This window comes from Lissotriton vulgaris, chromosome 12 (assembly GCF_964263255.1).
Source record: "Lissotriton vulgaris chromosome 12, aLisVul1.2, whole genome shotgun sequence".
Classification (NCBI taxonomy): domain Eukaryota; kingdom Metazoa; phylum Chordata; class Amphibia; order Caudata; family Salamandridae; genus Lissotriton; species Lissotriton vulgaris.
This window is the reverse complement of record NC_141700.1, coordinates 82,919,560-82,938,784: the sequence shown is the minus strand read 5'-3', so window position 1 is coordinate 82,938,784 and position 19,225 is coordinate 82,919,560. Positions and strand designations below refer to the sequence as shown.

The window sequence follows — 19,225 nt, the reverse complement described above, 5'->3', positions numbered from 1 at the left end:
GGGCGGGCCTAGTGGCCTGGCAAAACAGGTGATCAGTCTTTTTTTCCTATGATTTATCCTGGGCCCTGTCGGTTCCCCTATCTCCAAAGTAGCACAGGGCGCAAACTACGGTGCGAAATGGAGTCGATTGAGATAGCAGTGGCAACTTGGAGGACTGAGCTTCATCACCTTGTCATTGGTCGGAAACTTCAGGGCCAGATCAGGATGACCAACTGCTAGGAGGTGGCCAGTTCCCTTCAAGATTCCAATTATGGTATATTAAGAAGAAAAAAAAAAAAATAAAAAAAAAGGAAGGACATCCCGCTTCAATTGTAGGAAAGGCTCCACGATTGTCAGTGCCTGGAGCTCGCTAATCCGTCTGGCCGATGTCAATGCCAACAAAAGAGCTAGCTTCTAAGATAGGAATTTAAGGTCCGTTTGTGAATGGGTTCAAACGGTGCTCTCATTAGCTGAGCCAAGACCAAATTAAGTTGCCAGACTGATGGAGGAGGACGGACTGGAGGAAAAATCCGGAACAGGCCTTTCAAGAACTGCTTGACAATCCTAGCGGCCAAAGCGAAGGACCTGAAGACGTCCGTCTGAACCTCGAGATGGCTGCCAGATGAACTTTAACAGAAGAGTGAGCCAACCCAGATTTAGCCAGCGACAGGATATATGGCAAAATCTGATGCGGAGCTTAAGTGTAAGGGTGAAGATGTTTCCGACACCAGAAGCAGAACCTTTTCCATTTTGCCCTATAAGTTCTGTTCATACTTGGAGCTCGAGCTTGAGACAAGATGTCCCTACACTCCTCTGTGAGGTTCAGATTCTGGAATCCCCTGTACAGAGGAGCCACGCTGTCAAGTGAAGTGAGCTCGGGTCCGGATGGAGTACTGGACCCTGAGACCTAGACAACAGAGAAGGAACCAGTTGTAGGCGAATTGGATGGTCCTGAGAAAGCAGGAGGAGTTCTGTGTACCAGAACTGTCTGGGCCATGCCGGTGCAATCAAGATCATTCTGCACGTCTCCGCCTTGGCTTTCCTGATCAACCTTGGGATTAGGGGTATCGGAGGAAAAGGGTAAAAGAATGCGTCGAACAAGGCAATCGAAAGCGCGTTCCCCAAGGACCCCAGATGGTGATCCCTGCTTGCATAGAATCGGCATTTGGTGTTCTCCGAGGTTGCAAACAGGTCTATGGTCGGGGTCCCCCAGACCGAGAACACCTCCTCCAGAATGGTTTGGTCTAACTCCCATTCGTGACTTATCGATTTCTGACGACTCAGCGCATCCGCTGTTATATTGAGCGAACCTGTGAGGTGTTCTGCTGTCAGAGCAATATTGTGAAGAATCGCCCAATCCCAAATCAGTTGAGCTTCTCTGGAGAGGATCTGGGATCTTGTCCCGCCCTGCTTGTTAATATAGTGCATGGCCGTTGTGTTGTCCGTCCACTGAACAATTCTGAATTCGTGGCAGAAAAGCCTGCAAGGCTAATCGAATGGCTTTTAGTTCTAACAGGTTAATGCGGCACTTGCGTTGAACTGGATCCCAGTGACCGCTCATGTGCAGTTCCTGGAGCACCGCTCCCCAGCCTTTTAATGAAGCATCCGTGGTGAGAACCATGGGAGACGGAGGAAGCGTGAATGTTAATCCTTTTGCGATGTTGTCTTTCACCAACCACCAGCCACATGCTCTTTTCATTGCTGGTGTTACCGTATCGAAAGAGCCTTCCGCCTGGTACTATTGCTTGTCGAGCTGCTCTTGCAGTGGACGCATTCGCAGCCTGCAATGTGGAATCAATGGTATGCAGGATGAGATCGATCCGAGCAGGGACTTGTACAGCCGTACTGACAGGGATTTCCTCTTAAGCAAGAGGCGAGCCCATAGCATCAATTTGTTTTGACGTTCCTCCGTTGGGTAAGCCTTGCAGCGTTTCGTGTCCAGAATGGATCCCAGAAACCTTGCTGTCCTGGATGGTTGAAGAACAGATTTGTCCTTGTTGAGCCGAAGGCCCAGGCGGCTGAACAGTTGGATGCAGGTCGTAATGGCCTTGGAAGTTCCCTGGAAAGATGGAGCCTTGACCAGCCAGTCGTCCAGATAGGGAAAAACTTCCAGAGATTGTTTCCTGAGGAATGCTGCCACCAGAGCCAACACCTTTGTAAATATCCTTGGTGCAAACTGGAGACCAAAAGGAAGAACTTTGAACTGAAAATGGCTCTTGCCTACTGTGAAGCACATGTATTGTCTGTGAGCCGGATAAATCGGCACATGGAAATAAGCATCCTCTAAATCCAGAGTCGCCATGTAGTCTCCTGGATTTAGCAGACGAAGAATATCCTGGAGAGTGACCATCCTGAAGGATAGCTTGATGAGATAGGTGTAGAGCTCCCGTAGATCTAATATGGGGCGCCATTTTTCTGTTTTGCGAACCAGGAAGAACCTGAAATAAAATCCTTCCCCCCTTTGTGAGAGAGGTACAGATTCTATTGCCCCCTTGATGAAAAGCTGGTGGGCCTCGAGACGTAGCAGTCCTAGATGTTTCGAGTCGTTGGCGCCTGGAGCTCTGCTTGGAGGAAGATGTTGAAATTCCAACGTGTGGCCACTCTGAACGATATTCAGGACCCACTGGTCTGATGTAATAACCTTCCAACTGCTTAGACAATGAGAAATCTTGCCCCCCACTTATGTCGTCAGAGGGGTAGGAACAGTAGAAAGAGCCGTGAGGCCGCTATTGTCGTTTGGAGTTATTCCGTCCTTGACGATCTGTGATTGGCGAGAGAAAGACGCCGACTGGCCTTGGCGTTGATTGGATTATTGGGGTTTGTAAGATTGGGAGGATTGCGAATATGATGAGTACCGCTGTTGGTTGCCACCTCCGCATGAGGAGAAACCTCTCCCTCTCGCACCTTTGAATGGAACTTTACGGTAATTCAAAGACCCCAAGGACTTCGCCGTGTCCGTGTACTTTTTGATGCCTTGAAGGGCTTCATCCACATGCTTTCCGAAAAGCATGTCCCCATCGTATGGCAAATCTAAGATCTTGTTCTGGACCTCCTGGCGAAACCAGGTTGCCCGCAGCCAGCATCTGGACAATGTGGGCAAAAGATTCTCTACTATGGCCAGCCTCCTAGTTCGAGCTTCTAATGCTCTTGCCATCTTGGGCAGGTATGATCGCCAAATGTGGTGCGATTTATCCCAGTTTGAGGATCAACTTCCAGAGGCATCGAAAGATGAGGCCAGGAAAGTTCTGATGGAAGGAGAGCGTTCTTCTTCGGAGGTGATAGATTGTGCTATGGACATAGCGACTACTGCTTTTCGTGCCCTGGCGGGTTCAGCTGTGTTAAGGTGCATTGTCCAGATGTCTACCTTCTTTGTCTGGCGTTGTTGTAAGTGGTCTCGATGGATTTTTAGACTTGCTTTGCGCCGCTTGGGAAATGACGGAATCCGGTTTTGGTTGTCCAATTAGGCAAGCTGGACTGCCCTCTGGCGCTTTATACTTCTTCTCCAGCCGTGGAAGAACAGGGATGACTGTTGCAGGATTCTGCATGACCTTAATACCTTCTGACCATACATGCTCTATTATTGGGATTGACCGAATAGACTTTCTGTAAGGTTCCTTAAAGTCATAAAGGAAACAGTATGTCTGAACAGTAGTAATCGGCAGGCCAAATCTCCTAGACGCCCTCTCCATAAGGTAATAGAAACCTCCAATGTCAGCTGGAGGGGAAGTAGCAGTATCCGGCACTGGTGCATCCGGATCATGAAGTCATCCTCATCATAACCTCTATCTGGATCATGAGGAGGATCTTCCTGAAGATTTTCATCACAAGAGACATTGTCATCTTGAACGGTCACAATCGCTTGGTAACTCTCTCTGGGTTCTAGTTCCGCAACTCGTGAAACCACAGGTGTCACTGCCACCGCAGGAGTAGTAGGAATAGATGGAGAAGGAGGACGCTCCTGTTGTACTGCAGTTTGCGATGGAAACCTCTTCCTATAATCCTGCAACATTAACTGCAAATCCGAAATTAAGGATGCGGCATTGCCACCATATCCTGACGTAAGTTCTGTGGAGGCCTGCCTTGTTGGACATATTGGCGCCCTGTATCGTAATATTCCTCAGAATCTGTATCCTGACACTTTACTTGTAAGTCCGATGGGCTGTCGGCATCCCCATAAGGACCATCATCACCCTTGTCGTCAGACTCCTCATCGAATAACAGAGTGGGAGGCAAAGGTGTTACCCGTCTAGGAGAGATCATCTTAGGGGTTATTTGTTGCCTTCGTATGGAAATGCTGAGTTTTTGGATCGTCGACGGGACAGTCGACGGAGGAATGGATCTCGTCGACAGAGTTTTTGTCGTCGACGGTGGATTGATCGTCGACGGTGTCGTCGGCGAGCTAGTCGTCATCACCATTAAAACTGCCGTCGTCGACGTCGTCGTCGACACTACCTTCGCGGTCATAATCGTCGACGTCGAGAATGCAGACACCATCGTCGACGAGCTGGAAACAGGCACTTGAAACGTCGACGAAGCCACCGTCGACGGAGCTATTCGAGAACTTGGGTCTTTCTTTGAAGCGGTCGTCGAAGTACTTGCTGATTTCGTCGTCGACGGACATTGTTTCTTGTTAGGCTTTCCTTCCTGAGGGACAGTAGAAGGTTTCTTGCCTTCCTTCTCCTTCTGAGATGGTGGAGAAGTAACAGAAACATCTTTTTTTCACTTTCTTGGCTGTGTCTGTCTCCGCAGCCTGTCCCAGCCTCTCCTTTTCACCTCGGTGAGGAGATTTAATGGGACTAGCCCTTTCAGACCTATCAGAGGTCTTTTGTGAGGCTTTGACAGGTGGCTCAGTAGAAGTAGAAGGGGATGACCCTTCTTTCTGGATCTTCTGGAGGACGCAGCTGATGAAGAGTCCTCATCAGATGAAATAACTTCCTTACGTGATTTCATCTTCTGCAGCCAAGTTAATAGGCAGCCCTCCCTGTCTCTCAAGGTCTTTGTCGAGAAAGTCCTACAGATCTTACAATCTGTGGCCTTGTGGTCCGGGTACAAGCAGTAGATACATCATCATGCTTGTCCTCCACAAACAGTTTCTTTTTAGAACAAGTAGCACAAGCTCTAAATAATGCCTTCTTCTCCTTGACAGACATTGTAAATTTGAAGAAAATGAAAAAGAATCCAAGTTGAAGAGAAAAATCTGAGAAGAGCTCAGTGGAGACTCCCTAGCGCAACGTGCGGTAGAAAAATCTGAGGCTCTCAGGAGGGTTCTAAGGGGTGAGGCTGTGTTGATTGGTTGTTACAGAATTCTTGGTCTCTTGTACAAAAAGAGGTGGACAAGCTACAAAATGAGATCAGGCCTAGGCCTAGTTTTCTCTTTTGTACTTACTGCTATGGTATTTTTTATTTACCGAGGCTCCCATTCCGACGACGGGGGAATGATACAAAGCATGGGAATCTATGAAAGTTCCAATACTGGGGCAAGTACAGGAGTAGATCTGGTTTCTTAGAAGAATGAAGCGATCAGGTTGGTCTACAGTAGCAAAGATTTTGTGCTGCGTTTTGTGCTACGCTGATACAGTTAATTGTGCTTGGCTTAACCTAATTTAAGGGGACGGCGGACAGGCTTTGATCCTCGCAGAGGAGGCACATTCAAAGCCATTTGGGGTTTTTAGACAAATGGTAGAAAACCAGAAAAAAAATTCAGCACATAAACCTCATAATGGGTGGGATCAGATGATAGGTGGCAGCTGTTAAACGCAATCTACTAGGTTGGTGCTGATAGCACACACAGACACAAACCCATTTCACCCTTCTTACAGAAAGTTGTCCTCCACCTGACAATCTCACACACACCCGTGTCAAATAGAGACAACTTACCAGCACTCACGAATTTCAGTTAGTGTCACCTCAGACGCAATTCAAACCAACATTCATCCAGGGAACCGGAGGCACCAATCACACTTTCAGACAATCCACATCCTGTCACTCACTGCCATTAGTACCCTTGGTCAGACAATTGGCATCCATGTTCGCCATCCCCATTGACATCCAAAAAAAGAGACAGATTTGCATTTGCTCCTGGATAGCAACTGTCAGGAAGACAACATGCTGCAAAGAGAAGGTAGTTCCATTGGCAACAGGGTGAAGATCATGGTCGGATAATCATAAGCAGATTCAAAAGAATGGAGCACAAAGGACGCCTCTGCTGCCTGCAGCAGAGGCGCCATCATAAGAAATGGCTCCATTATAGACGACACAACGAACAAACAATACAAACTCCCACCCATAGCATAAAAGGGACTGATGGGGTAAGGAGAACAGTATTTGAGTATTACTAGCTTTAGCAGGGTCTAAAACATTAAGCAATGATGTACTGCTGACAATACCTTAGCGTTAAGACAATGATTTATGAAGCAATAAGAATTCCTTTGGTCATACACAAGGTTATGATTTCCTAATAGTTGTCTTTTGTCTATCTAGTGAGCATACTTGAATGAAAGTAGGGTACCGAAATTAGCCAGGACCCGGATATTTTAGCATTTCACACACAAATAAAGATTTGAAGCAGACTGTAGTCTACTTACGCTATGCCCATGGTACAAAGGTGATGTAGAAAAGTTATTGAAATCAGTGGTCCCACCAAGCAAACAACATATGCACAACAGACTTCTAAATCCCCAATGAATAGCCACGAGTCCTTTAATTAAGTGCCTTAATAAGTATCATAATTTGAGAATAGACTTCCTAGACTTGTCATTTTTTGGCCTAAAGAGATTTACAAAAGAAGTACCTTAGACAAATCAACAGCAACATCGAGGTAATGATCCAAGAAATTTGCATTCTGTTCTGGATCCAAAAGTTCAAGAAGTGCTGAAGATGGGTCGCCTTGAAAGCCGCGCCCTATTTTATCCACCTACAACGCAAAACAGATTTAATAAAACATTCACATTACAGCACATGCAAAATAGGACATTGTTGTGCGAGAGGTCATAGGCAGCAATTCAGGAGACCACTGTAATACCAATAATATATTTTTCATAAAGATGTACTGCGGTGGAGAAAGGTCCACGTCCTGGCTCTTTGTGGCATGCACTCCTGCCCCAAATTCACAACAGCTAGGTGCTGCTTTTTGGTCCCTCAGCACACAGGACTAAAATGTGTGAAGTAGAGGCATCTCTTTGACAAACATTTACACCTATAGCTGTCTCCGTGGTCAGAGGAGCACACCTAACTTTAGTAAGTCCTCATCATCCCTGTGCACTGACAGGGGTGGCAGCAATTTGATTTTTGTAGGACAAGAATGTTTTACCTGTCTCTGGCCCACCAGCCTCTCCTGTTCTTTTTTAAATGCGCCTATATTCTCCTGTAACTGGGTCCTTCACCCTCCATGTGGGACATTGAAGTCCCATACATGCACTGTTTAGTGTGCAGACGATGGGTGTAAGAAGAAGCAGGTCAAAGCAGCACTGGGATTTATTTTGTCTTGCTATGTTCAAGTGGTACCTAAGGTAGAGGTCAAGTCAAATGATTTATATAGCGCGCTACATACCCAGAGGGTCTCAAGGCGCTCGAAGAAGGGTGGGGAATTACTTGTCGAATATCCAAGTTTTAAGTTGTTTTCTGACTGCTAGGTGGTTCTGAGTGAGGCGAAGGTGAGTGGGAAGTGAGTTCCAGGTTTTAGCTGCCAGGTAGGAGAAGGATCTACCTCCCATGGTGGTTTTGTTGATGCGAGGTACAGTAGCAAGGGCTTGGTTGGAGGATCGTAGCTGGCGGGAGGGGGTGTAGAAGGAAAGTCGTGTGTTGAGGCATTCGGGTCCAAGTTCGTAAAGTGCTTTGTGCGCGTGGGTTAGGAGGCGGAAAGTAATCCTCTTATTGACGGGGAGCCAGAGGAGGTTTTTCAGGTGACCAGAGATGTGGTCTTTACGCGGGATGTCTAGTATGAGTCTGGCTGAAGCGTTCTGGATGCGTTGGAGTTTTTTCTGGAGTTTTGCGGTGGTACCGGCGTATAGGGTGTTTCCGTAGTCCAGGCGACTCGTGACCAGTGCGTGGGTGACCGTTTTTCTAGTTTCGGTGGGGATCCAGCGAAATGTTTTTTTGAGCATGCGAAGAATGTTGAAGCAAGATGATGAAACGGCGTTGACTTGTCTGTTCATAGAGAGTGAGGAGTCCAGGAGATGCAGATGTGAACAGCAGGGCAATCCACAAAACATTCCAAAGAATTCTTTGTAGCTGTCAGACGGAGTAGTATTTTGGAAAAGAGACAGAAGGCCCCCTTTGAAGTTAGGGAGTTTTCCCATGCCCTTTAGCGGCCAGAGGTCTCTGGAAGGGCTAAACGCAGGTTAACAGGTAGTTTTGTAGAGTAGCAACCCTGGTCTCTGCACCCTTGTTTTGGTTTTCTCCAGTTTAAAGACTGTCAAGTTCACTCACCACCCTTGTGACAAAAGTAGAATGAGCAAAAGGCAATACATTGTTTAACTATTGGAATACACAAGTACTGTCTGCCACATTAGTATATAAATGTGGCTGCAGCTTTCAAGCAGTGTGCCAAGTTTCTCTGAGACGCATCGGGTCAAGCAGTGTGCCACGTTTCTCTGTGACGTATCGGGTCAAGCAGTGTGCCGTGTTTCTCTGCGACGTATTGGGTCAAGCAGTCTGCCACGTTTCTCAGTGAAGTATCGGTTCTCGTACACAACAAGAAAGTTCTGAGACTCCTAAGTATCCTTGCTTTACGTTTCTTTTTTGAAATGCATGCGTTTGGGAGCCTTTCTCAGTGCTGTGTGGAAAGTCTGCTGGGTGACCAAAAACAGTCGTCACAAACAGACCAGTGTTCAAGATCCAGAGTAATGTGAAGACTACAACCTGTAGCAATGGTAGGATCCTAGCTTTGTTTTAGATAAAAGGCTTGTTTAAGGGCCGGAGGGAGAAACTGCAAGCCAGGAACACCAGACTGTGAAAAGCGTAGCTTGAACATGGCTAGTCTATCACTGGTGAATACAGTGCATACACTCACTTGACTGGCATGCGTCAGAACTGCGCAGCACAAGATGTTGGCCGGGTAAGTATGACCAGATGACAAACTGGCTCGGTGGGCCATGCACGGAATATGCCACCTGGAGTAATAAGCTCACCAATCACTGATGGGCGTGTAGGCCAGCCCTACATTGCATTCAAGAGATTCTGAATTTACTGTACTTTTTGGGGCATACAACCAAAAGGGGAGAAACTTTCATGATTTGACCTGCCAACTCTGAACATGAATTAAACTCTTGAAAGCAGTGGGTGTTGACCTATTTTCAGGACAAGGAGTGGGAGAGACAATGAAGGACTGCATCGTTCCCCAAGAGAAACTTTAAAGAGGAGGACTGTAGAAGAAGATTGTATAATGCTCGCAGGAATTGTATCTTAGAAGGAACTGCAGAGGTTCTGTTCCCAAGCACACAGGGTCTTTCTGAATCTTATGTACAGTAATGTGTTGTGTGTGAGGAAGTAAAGTACTTTTTATTCTAAGTAAAAGCACTGGCTGGACCTTGATGTATTTATTCACGTTAGATGGTTCATTAAGTCTTTGACCCATCACCACCTCCCTGAATAAGTTTAGGCCTTCTCGACTCCATTATCCTGAAAGTACTAAAGGGGTGCACTTGGTGCTCAGTTTTCAGTGCAAGGGTAAGGTTAAGCCACAGATGACCAGTAGGTAGTGAAGGGGTACTTTTGTCACAACTTGAGCCCAGTGACCCCAGTCTGCCCTGGGACCTTCACAAAGTTCCTACAATGGTTTTCTGATATTTCACTTGTAGTCAAATACAACCAACTTGGTTGAAAAGACCATTACAAGGAGTCTGTCATGTGTTAAAGTAGGCCATTTAACTCTGCCATTTCTACAAGCTTCAAATCAATGTATCCTGCATCTATATGTGGCCCCTGATAAGTAAACATTTTAATCAAACTGTGCCTCCCGACTATACATGTAAATGCTCAGACAGATTAAGACCAACCAAAAATACCCAATAAGGACTCCGAGTAGGTCAGAAGAACTTCTTTCCACATTGATCTTTCGGTCTTGAATAGGAGACCTACCATTCTTCCAACCTCTTCTATCATGGGTTGCCTACAAATACACTAATTTGCCTTTCTGCTGGAGATCCAGGGATCTTTTTTGCCCATAACAAATACTAGAAACAATAACACTGATGCTACTTTAAAGCAAAGGGTCTTGGCAAGTTCCTTTGTGGTTCAGTGGGCACCAATGGGCTCAATTGCAATGTAAATAACTTCTCTTAAGTTTCTAGTACTATCAGATGGGATGTGGTCAGAATATAAAGGAGCGTTGTTGCCTGAATGATCTCTTGCTGGAACTCTTCAAAGATGTCTTGCAACAATGTGCAGGTGAGTAACACAATTATTCCTTTCCCTTTCTAGGTCAGAAAATGGTGTTATATGTGTGCGCGGCAGGAGCTGCTTTCATTGGAAGCAGAATATGGTAAGGGAATTATAAGGAAGGAAGAAGAAAGCAGGCTTAGATCATCCATTGGCCCCTTCTCAGTATCAGGGTCTGCCCTCTCTTTGCCTTAGCAAGTCTTTACACCTTTACGGATGCCACTGCGTTATAAGCAGCTGCCTTTTGACATCCTGATGCACGGTTATATCCAAAAGTACAGACTGCCTCCCTGAGCTGCCCCATGATGGAACATCACAAACTCCAACCTTTCCCTTGTCAAGTTTTCAAAACAGACAAGGAGTGGGAGTGAAGCAAAACCACCAAATGAGTAATGCTTACAAAATGAACGCCAATAGGCCACAAAGACCAATGCACAAGGAAAACGAGCAAGCAATGCTTCAACAGGAGACAAGTTCCTTTACCCCTTCTATACTTGTTACAATAGCTTCAACACATTACCCTTCTTTTACACCCCTCCTCAGTGACATGGAATTCAAGTAAAGGATGCAACTGGACTTTCTCAAGGTTTTTCTTGGAGAATAAATTTGCACCTGAATTTACTGCCAGACTCTGGAGTTCTGAGACAGGGTCTTGTCCTTCCCTTTCCTTCAGACTCCACACTCTGCTCTTACAAGACTCTTTATGGGTGTATAGAGTTGGTTGTTAGTAAGCCTCTGCAGGACTACTTGTTTCCTCTACAAGCCACTTTGTTCCGGCCAGTGGTACGAAGTGTCAATACTATGCACTTGGGACTTCCTGCGATCAAATTCAGAGTAGCCACCCCAAGCTATTCTGGTGAACAGCTTGCTTGCAATGATCATCTTCACTTCGAAAGTGCAGTGGATGACCCAAGATGCCTTGCTGTAGACAGCCACTTCATTCTTTCTCTCTTTCTTGAATTTTCAAGCTGGCATGCAAAAAGTACTAACATTGCTAACGCTAACTCAGGAACAAAGGGACAAACAAAAAATTAAATAAAGCTTGTACCTCATCAATAAGAACTAGAGGGTTTTCAGTTTTGGTTTTCTTTAGACACTGAATAATTTTTCCAGGCATTGCACCAACATAAGTTCTCCTAGTTTAGGAAAGAAATTACAAAACAAGTTACCTACTCAAGCTATACAAATATTCTTAAAACTCATCTCTAATTTATTTATATTAAACACATTCATATTTTCATACATTCATTCTCTCACTCTCTGCGTAAGTAAAACAAAAGTTGGGACTTCACGTTTGTTTCTAATAATAGTCAGAAACTGTGTTTCTCAGTACATATGCTCCAAGTAACACTTATTTGGCCACATTTATTTAATATGTATAAAATGTGTTGACTAACATTCCATAACAAACAATGAAGAACATTTCAGAAAGTTCAGTCTAAATCAAAATTTGAAGAAAACACCTACGAGTTGACAGAGGGGTCATGACATTCAGATGTGTCAAATATCTATTCCAAATATCTCGCCTGCATATAGATTTAGAATGATAATTTCTTCCTACAGAAGTAATTGAAGCTAACTGAAGATAGTCATTTATGCCATTTGCTGGTGGGTTGGCAGATTGGAGATCCGACCATGGTCCTCTCCACAATGTTAGCTTTTGAAATTTGAATGGAAGTGGCTGTAAATTAGTACTCTAATATGCCCTCACAATCCTAGGGTGATCTGCTGAGAATATTAACCTAGATCATCTTCTCGTACATAGAGCATCCTCTTGTACTAAAAGGATCCACTGCTTTAATAGATCCCCAAAACAATTTCATTGGATTGATCTAAAACATTAATATTTGTGACCATGCATGGGCTGGTGATAATCCTTTTCGATCTTCATCCTTGCGGGTATGGTGCTTACCTGTGCCCTTTGATTTCCGCGACATCCGTCATTCCTCCAACACTGAATCGAAAGTATTGACGATTTAAGGCCCTGGCAATTGAGCGGGCAATGCTTGTCTTGCCAACCCCAGGAGGGCCGTAAAAACAAAGGATCTTTCCTTGAGTCGTCCCCCGTAGCTGGCTTACAGCTATGAATTCCTGAAATAAAGAATAACAACTTGATGGTGGGATGGACAAAAGTTCAGCTTTAGGAAATCTAAACAAATCCAAACATGATAGATCACATGTGTTTTTATACACAGTAAATGGAATGCCCACAATGTACTGTCCGTGTTTGGGCTAAGAGGTAACTTTGGAAGAAGGCCCATAGTGGTTCAGAGAATAGAGCTACTAAGAAAATAACCAGCAGGATGTGTACAATTCACTTTAGATATAGCGATTTCTCTCTCGTAATAGCGCTTCACAGCATATTAAATAATAAGTGTTACTATTACCCAATTCAATAATACTCACTGTATCAACTTCAGGTACATAAGTTGTTGAATCAGTCCACCTACTGGTTAAACATAAATCTCTGCATTAGATGCATAAACACAGAGACCTGTCATGACCTATCGTGGTCAAATGCTAGGAGTCTTGGTGGTGCCCAGTTGTTAACAGTGCAAAATGGATACAGTGCAAAAAGGATTACAGTGCAAAATGGATAAACGTGTGTCCTGGAAACCGAAGCATAGGAAAAATGATAGTATATCGTACAGACATCAAGAGTTACACAAAAGAGTTCACAGATCCAAAGCTAAACTATAGTTACATAAAAGCTTCTGTGTATTGTGGTTACACCTCTAGATGAGTTCCATGTTGCGATTGAGCTCAAATGAGCTGTAAATTTTAGGGCACAGGAGCGAGACGTCATCCTTGTTTTGCTAAGCAAGAGCCATAAGGGGTCTGCATAGGATGTGACAGTGATTTGGGATGTTGGTAACGGCACTTGTGGATAGTGGACAGATTGGTTAGGGGTGGGTGCAGATAATTCGATCCATTTTTACTTAGCACAATCAGTTACATCACTGCACAGTAAAATTTAAAAGGATATAAATACAACATGCAGCATTATACTATTCCTGAAGTAGGTGCTGAGAGCCTAACACTTCTCAGTATTTGAGCATCAGGACTTGTTAAAGTTGATAAAAGCACATCTCCCATTTTAATATTGGTCTTACTGTCTCTCCAAACCAAAATGGATTTATATTGGCAAAAGAACCCCAACATTAAGGGGAAAAAAATGGTGAATTAGCCGTATCCAGGAGCGATCTTCAAGCTGTGTTGCCAACAATTAAATAGATTTCTGGTCATGGACAGAGAAAGACAACTGAAACAGAGTGATTTTATTTTAGCGCAGCCTGAGGTGCCCAGCCAGACTTCTCCTCATGTACTATCTCGCCCAAGAGAGAGGTCTTTTAATACAGCTTAGAATTTCAAAGGAAAACAATGAACAAGGCTGTGTCTTTATTAAGTGTAAGATCTGTGCTGTGGAAGAGGGAGTTTAATTTTCATCAGCAAAGGGACAATCTCACCCCGCAGAGGTCAGTCCTCTGATACCCGTATGCCACATCCAGATTTCTCATGGAACAGCATGGTCACTTGGTTAAAATATTGGAGTATTTGGGTATGACTGGACTGGTGAATGTAGAACAATAGCTTCTTTATAGTACTGACAGCCATTTTTCATATAGCGATGTCTTGAAGTCCATATTAAAGGAGAGAAGGGCAACAGGTAGCTGCAAAGGAACCTTAATTAAATTAAAAATGTGATTGGTCTTTTACCAGAATTCGCTTTTTGACGTCATCCATTCCATAATGGTCCTCCTCCAAGACTTCCTGCGCTCTTGCAAGGTCCAGATTCTCCTGGCTGTATTTACCCCATGGAATGGATGTTAACCAATCTAGATAATTCCGAGTTACACTGAAGAAAAGAAAAAAACATAAAGACCATGATTGGTTTGTACTGTTGAGTTATCTTGAAACACCCCACCCCCTCTTAATATGGTAACAATCTGCAATATCTGTTGCTGTCTCAACTGTGGTGTTACCTTCCTGACAACAGCTCTTTCCACTGATTCACAATATTTAAATAAAACCTTTCTTTAGGAGGATCTTGCATTGATTGGGGAAGAGACAACCTAATTGCAAATTTCCAGAGTCCCTAATGTACAATTAGCACAGTAACCACCAATGCCTGGATACTTTGCAAGGCCCGAAAAATCGCTGCCTGACTGAGAATAGGTGGAATATCTGATAACCAGCAGATGTTTGCACTACATAAGCTCCATGGCAGCAGATCAAAGCCTGAGTTTTCACCTACTGCCATATATAGTATCCAAGCCTACCTGTTCTGTTACCAACAGACCTTTCTATAGGAAACCATTAAATGGTAGTGTCCATATGTTATCCGATTTTTGGATTCCTCAGTGGTGAAAAGAATAAACAAACGTATTTGTTGGCCGCCATATGAAAAATTAAATTAGTCGACTTATGTGCATTATAAAATTTGTGATAGCACGCACAGTGAATAGTGAAAAACTTAGCTACTGCAGTTATCCTCTGTCCTTTCCAATATAGACGACTTAAAAGCTTGCTTTATTCTCAATTTAAGGGTGCCCGCACTTACTTTCCAAAAAGTTATTGAAGATTTAGGGCACGGATTAAGTGACAAGTGGGAAAGTAACCAATTAAAAATATCTAAATACTTAAATATATATATAAATCATTAGTTTTCACAGCTTGAATATAGTAGACTGTTGTTTCAGAAGCATGTATTGCTACTCAATCTATTTGCATACGTTTGACTCCAAATTGTTTAGCAAAATACTTATGTGGAAAAGGGTAACTATGCACATGCGCTAATTTCTTATCATCCAGGGTACAATCTCTTGAAAATTCTTTTAATTTCCTCTTTTACTGAGACGACAACATTGTGCACTTATTATCTACGTGGTAGGAGGTAGTAGTAATGCATGTTACAAGGGGAGTTAGAAAATGTGACATGAAGAAAAAATTCACAATGAAATACACGCTCTCTTTTTCAAGGCTCTCATGCAAATACCTGAACTCCGAAGAGTGATTGTCCAAGAGTCCGAGTTTATTCAGCTCCTCGTCGATGACCTCCATGACATGCTTCGGAACCACCAAGCAGTTTAAACGCTCCCTGAACTTCTCCTCAATGGCGTCCTTGTCCTCCTTCTCCAAACCAAGTTCTTTCTTTATGATCTTCAATTGCTCTTGAAGAAGGTACTTGCGATGGGTCTGCTTAATTTTCTCCTCCACCTAAAAAAGAGTTCACCAATTACATTTTCCCTTCTTAAATGCAACTCCCATCTGCTGCAGGCCTTCCAATTAAATACTTTGTTTCACCTTTCAAACCCATACACAATTTTATGCAAGGAAATATACCACAGACTATATACCACAAGAACAACTACAGAGACACTACCCATGATGATATCCAGTCCACCTGTTTGCTACGTTGGATCTTGATCCAATTTGTGTGAGTTTTCCCACTACTGCTTGTCTGCACTATTCCATCCCTCACACAACCCCTTCGGAGGGCACTACAACTTCGAGGGATTTTGTGTCTCACACTCTTAGCCATATTTATTAGCCTCTTGTTTGCGCACAAACTATTTTATGGAGAGGCAAATACACAGTACACCAAGAGTACGACCACAACAACGTAAATTGTGGCAGGGCTTGACCCATGTCACCATCCACCTGTGCAATCCTCCAACCACATCTGGACCCAGGAGGCATGTCTCAGGAATGGACTTTAATGTTAGACCCCTGATTTAAGCAACTTACCTGCTGCAACATGATTAGAAGCAAGACCTATGCTTTTTTTTTTTTTACAGAGAGGTTAATACAATCCACTTCCACCTTGTGGTATGCTGTCCACTGACCAGGTGGATAGGGAAGCGAATATGCCATCGCTATTCGTTCCCTATAAAGATCTTACCTTCTGGTGACCTCAACAAGAGTATTGCACATCACATGATATGTCTTCATGACCTTATGAAGGCTATCCATGCTTGAGGAACTCATTGGTGCCTTATAATATCCAAATCACATACGCCAAGGATTATAAAGAACTGCTAGAGGTGAATGTGCAAGCTTTAGCGCACTTTAAAACACCAATAGCCCGTAGTGTTTTCAAAATCAATTACATATAATCATAGCTGCCAAGGTTTCAGATTGCTATGTGTGACATATTCAAAATTTCAGTGTAATTATGAGTGACATTTCAACGACTATGAGTGACATCAAGTAATGAAGACCAGGGAAACAAATATCAGAAATAACAGACATGCCAAACGGCTCCCCCCACACACAGATGTAGCCTGTGGTTAACTTTAAAGGTATTGGTAATGGTAACGTTTTCCGAACTCAACATTATAAGCAACAGCTTCTACCTTTAATTGACTGTTGGATGTGACCAGCTAAATGCAAGAACTGTACTTTTCAATTCAACTTTAAACACAAAATTATGAAGTTGCAAGCGTGACTGGAAAATCAATAAATATTTTCGCACCAGACACAAAAGCTAATAATATAAGCTGCTCCCTCAGTTGAGCCAGTTGCGCAGCACATTAACAAGCTCGAACCTGGAAAATCACTGCCTACACATTAGCAATAAATATGTCGGTAGTCAATATTTCAGCTGCTCTATCGCTGTCCACCATTACACTCTTAAATCCATCACCGGGTTACCAAACACATCAAATATCTGCTGAAAGAAAGTATTTCTTCGAACATCCTGCCCCTGTTGTAGCTTCACATTTTTACGACCGGGGTCGCTAAGCAGTTATTTAAATCAATAGATGCGCTCTGCAGCTGTGGTCTAGTGTGCAGCCGCCCGCTCTTTTTAAAGATTTGCATGGACCTCTACACACGCAGCACCTACATACCGCACTAGATGCAGAGCAAATATGGGAAAAAACATTCTCTCTTTTATTAAAGTGTCTGTTTTAGTTGAAATTAAACTATTAATGTGTCCCAAAGCACAATGAGGCTTCTTTTCTTTCGATTCAAATGTTTAAGACCCCAGTGAGATGTATATTTACTGTTTAGAAGATACGCAAGACGACAAGGGGGAACACCCACTCCTGTTTAAATGGAGAAATCGCACTTTAGTGCTGCCACAGATAAGTCTCTCGACCACCCACTGTGTTACCTGAAAGAAGCTCTAGGCCGAGAACTATCCCTTCACACAACCTTTATTTTCTCAGGAGCCAGAGTTACCGTCTGTGTGGACCAACACTTTTCGCATCAAGGCCGGAAGAGAGAGACCTTCCAAGAGAGCCCTCCAAGTCCGAATATCATTGGAGAAGTTCTAAAAGCACAAATCAGGCGGGAAGCCACCGGATCCGCCAGAGAAACTGGTAACTTTAATTTCAAGCGACTTTCTGAAGAGCAGGACGTCACCACAGGAAAGAACTAAGGCGGTCAAGGAGCAGCAGCACAGAGGGATGCAGATGCTGCAAAGGAAGGGAGACCGGCTCAAGCACCTTCTGCGACTCTTGTTAACTACTACCACCGCCAAATTGCCAGGCAGACTTAATAGCAATGAAATAACAGCATGGCAGGTGTTAACTTTAGAAAACAAATACTGCAGCTCACTTCAAAAGCAGAACACTTTCTGATAATTCAGGCGCCACGGTCGGGTGGGCTGGGGTTGGATTTGCAGCAGGCGGCGGCCATATGACTGGGCCATGACAGTGCAGGCGGCCGGCCGGGTTGATGCAAGCAGCAGCAGCGCTGCTTAAAGAGAGCCATGATTATGATTGTGGCCTGGCCTGTGTGCCTGCAAACTCAAGCAGCTCAAAATCTCGTTGACAGCAGGACATGAAGTCACCCCGCAGCGCCACGGACGGCCAGATTTATTACAACCTGACTGGCAGAGTGGCGCCGGGGATTAAGATACATTGTAGCAGAGTAGTGAGCTGCCTTCCAACGGCCCGTAGTTTAACAGCGGCCGCACCAAGCCTGCACGAGCTGTGTGTGCAGGCCAGGGGCGGCGTGCTGATAGCTGCCACACACTTCAGTTTAAGGCAGCACTTCAGCAGACAATGTGGAATGCATCATATGCGTAACAACGCATTTCAGTGCGGTGATGCGGACCACCACACTGAACTGCGTTAGTGTCACACCCAATGAGTGATACTTGGCAGGACTGTATAATTCATAGGCTCCACAAAAAGAACAGTTACTAGAGTAACACTGTTCTTAATTGTTAATAATGTGTTATAAAACATTATTCAAATTTTACAAAAATAAATATTATGCATAATTAATTTCACATTTTTTTAAAATTCCCGATGATGAAATAGAAAATATCTGCGGATACTTTACCCCACAGGGCCCTTAAATGGAAGTTGGCAAAACATTCAGGGGAAACCTGAACCATATGATTGGAGAAATTTGAGTGAAAAGTGAATTTATCATGACTTCCGAATGTGGTCTCCTGTGAAAAGACCTCTAGGTTTTTGCAAATTTCAGACGTTTTTGGGTAAGCTGGATTCCAATCAGAAAACTACCCCACAAGAAAAATTATTTTTGCATTAAGGAATTCGCCTGGTAACTAAAGGAAGTGATAACGACAAGTCTCTAATTGATATGATTTTTCCTGTTTACATTCTGCAAAAAAAAATAACCCTTCCCTACATAATCCTCCTCACAAAGACTTGAACAGTTATTGATGCAAAAGAATTTCTCAAACGCCTCACCTCACGTCCAAGCCGTTGCTGGAGTTTACTCAATTCGTATTCCTTCTTCAGCAAGGAGAGTGCTTTGTAGAGACGTTTTGGAATCTAGCAAATGGAAGAATTTGTTTTTTACAATTTTTCATAACTGTTATAAGTTGGACTAAACAACTAGAAACATAAGTATCAAGAGTGGGAAAGTACCCAACAGTCTTCTTCCCAAA

At 43.8% G+C, this 19,225-nt stretch overlaps 1 protein-coding gene across 1 annotated transcript in view; it reads right to left on the bottom strand.

The window, feature by feature from the left end:
- Positions 1 to 19,225, bottom strand: part of LONP1 (lon peptidase 1, mitochondrial) — a 68,574-nt gene that overhangs the window by 32,966 nt on the left and 16,383 nt on the right. Inside the window, exons 7-12 of the mRNA XM_086947254.1 lie at positions 19,026 to 19,109; positions 15,353 to 15,573; positions 14,074 to 14,212; positions 12,269 to 12,447; positions 11,405 to 11,492; positions 6,770 to 6,892 (exon numbers count right to left, since the gene is read on the bottom strand). Coding sequence (XP_086803380.1) covers positions 6,770 to 6,892; positions 11,405 to 11,492; positions 12,269 to 12,447; positions 14,074 to 14,212; positions 15,353 to 15,573; positions 19,026 to 19,109 — 834 coding nt within the window. The remainder of the gene's footprint in view (positions 1 to 6,769; positions 6,893 to 11,404; positions 11,493 to 12,268; positions 12,448 to 14,073; positions 14,213 to 15,352; positions 15,574 to 19,025; positions 19,110 to 19,225) is intronic.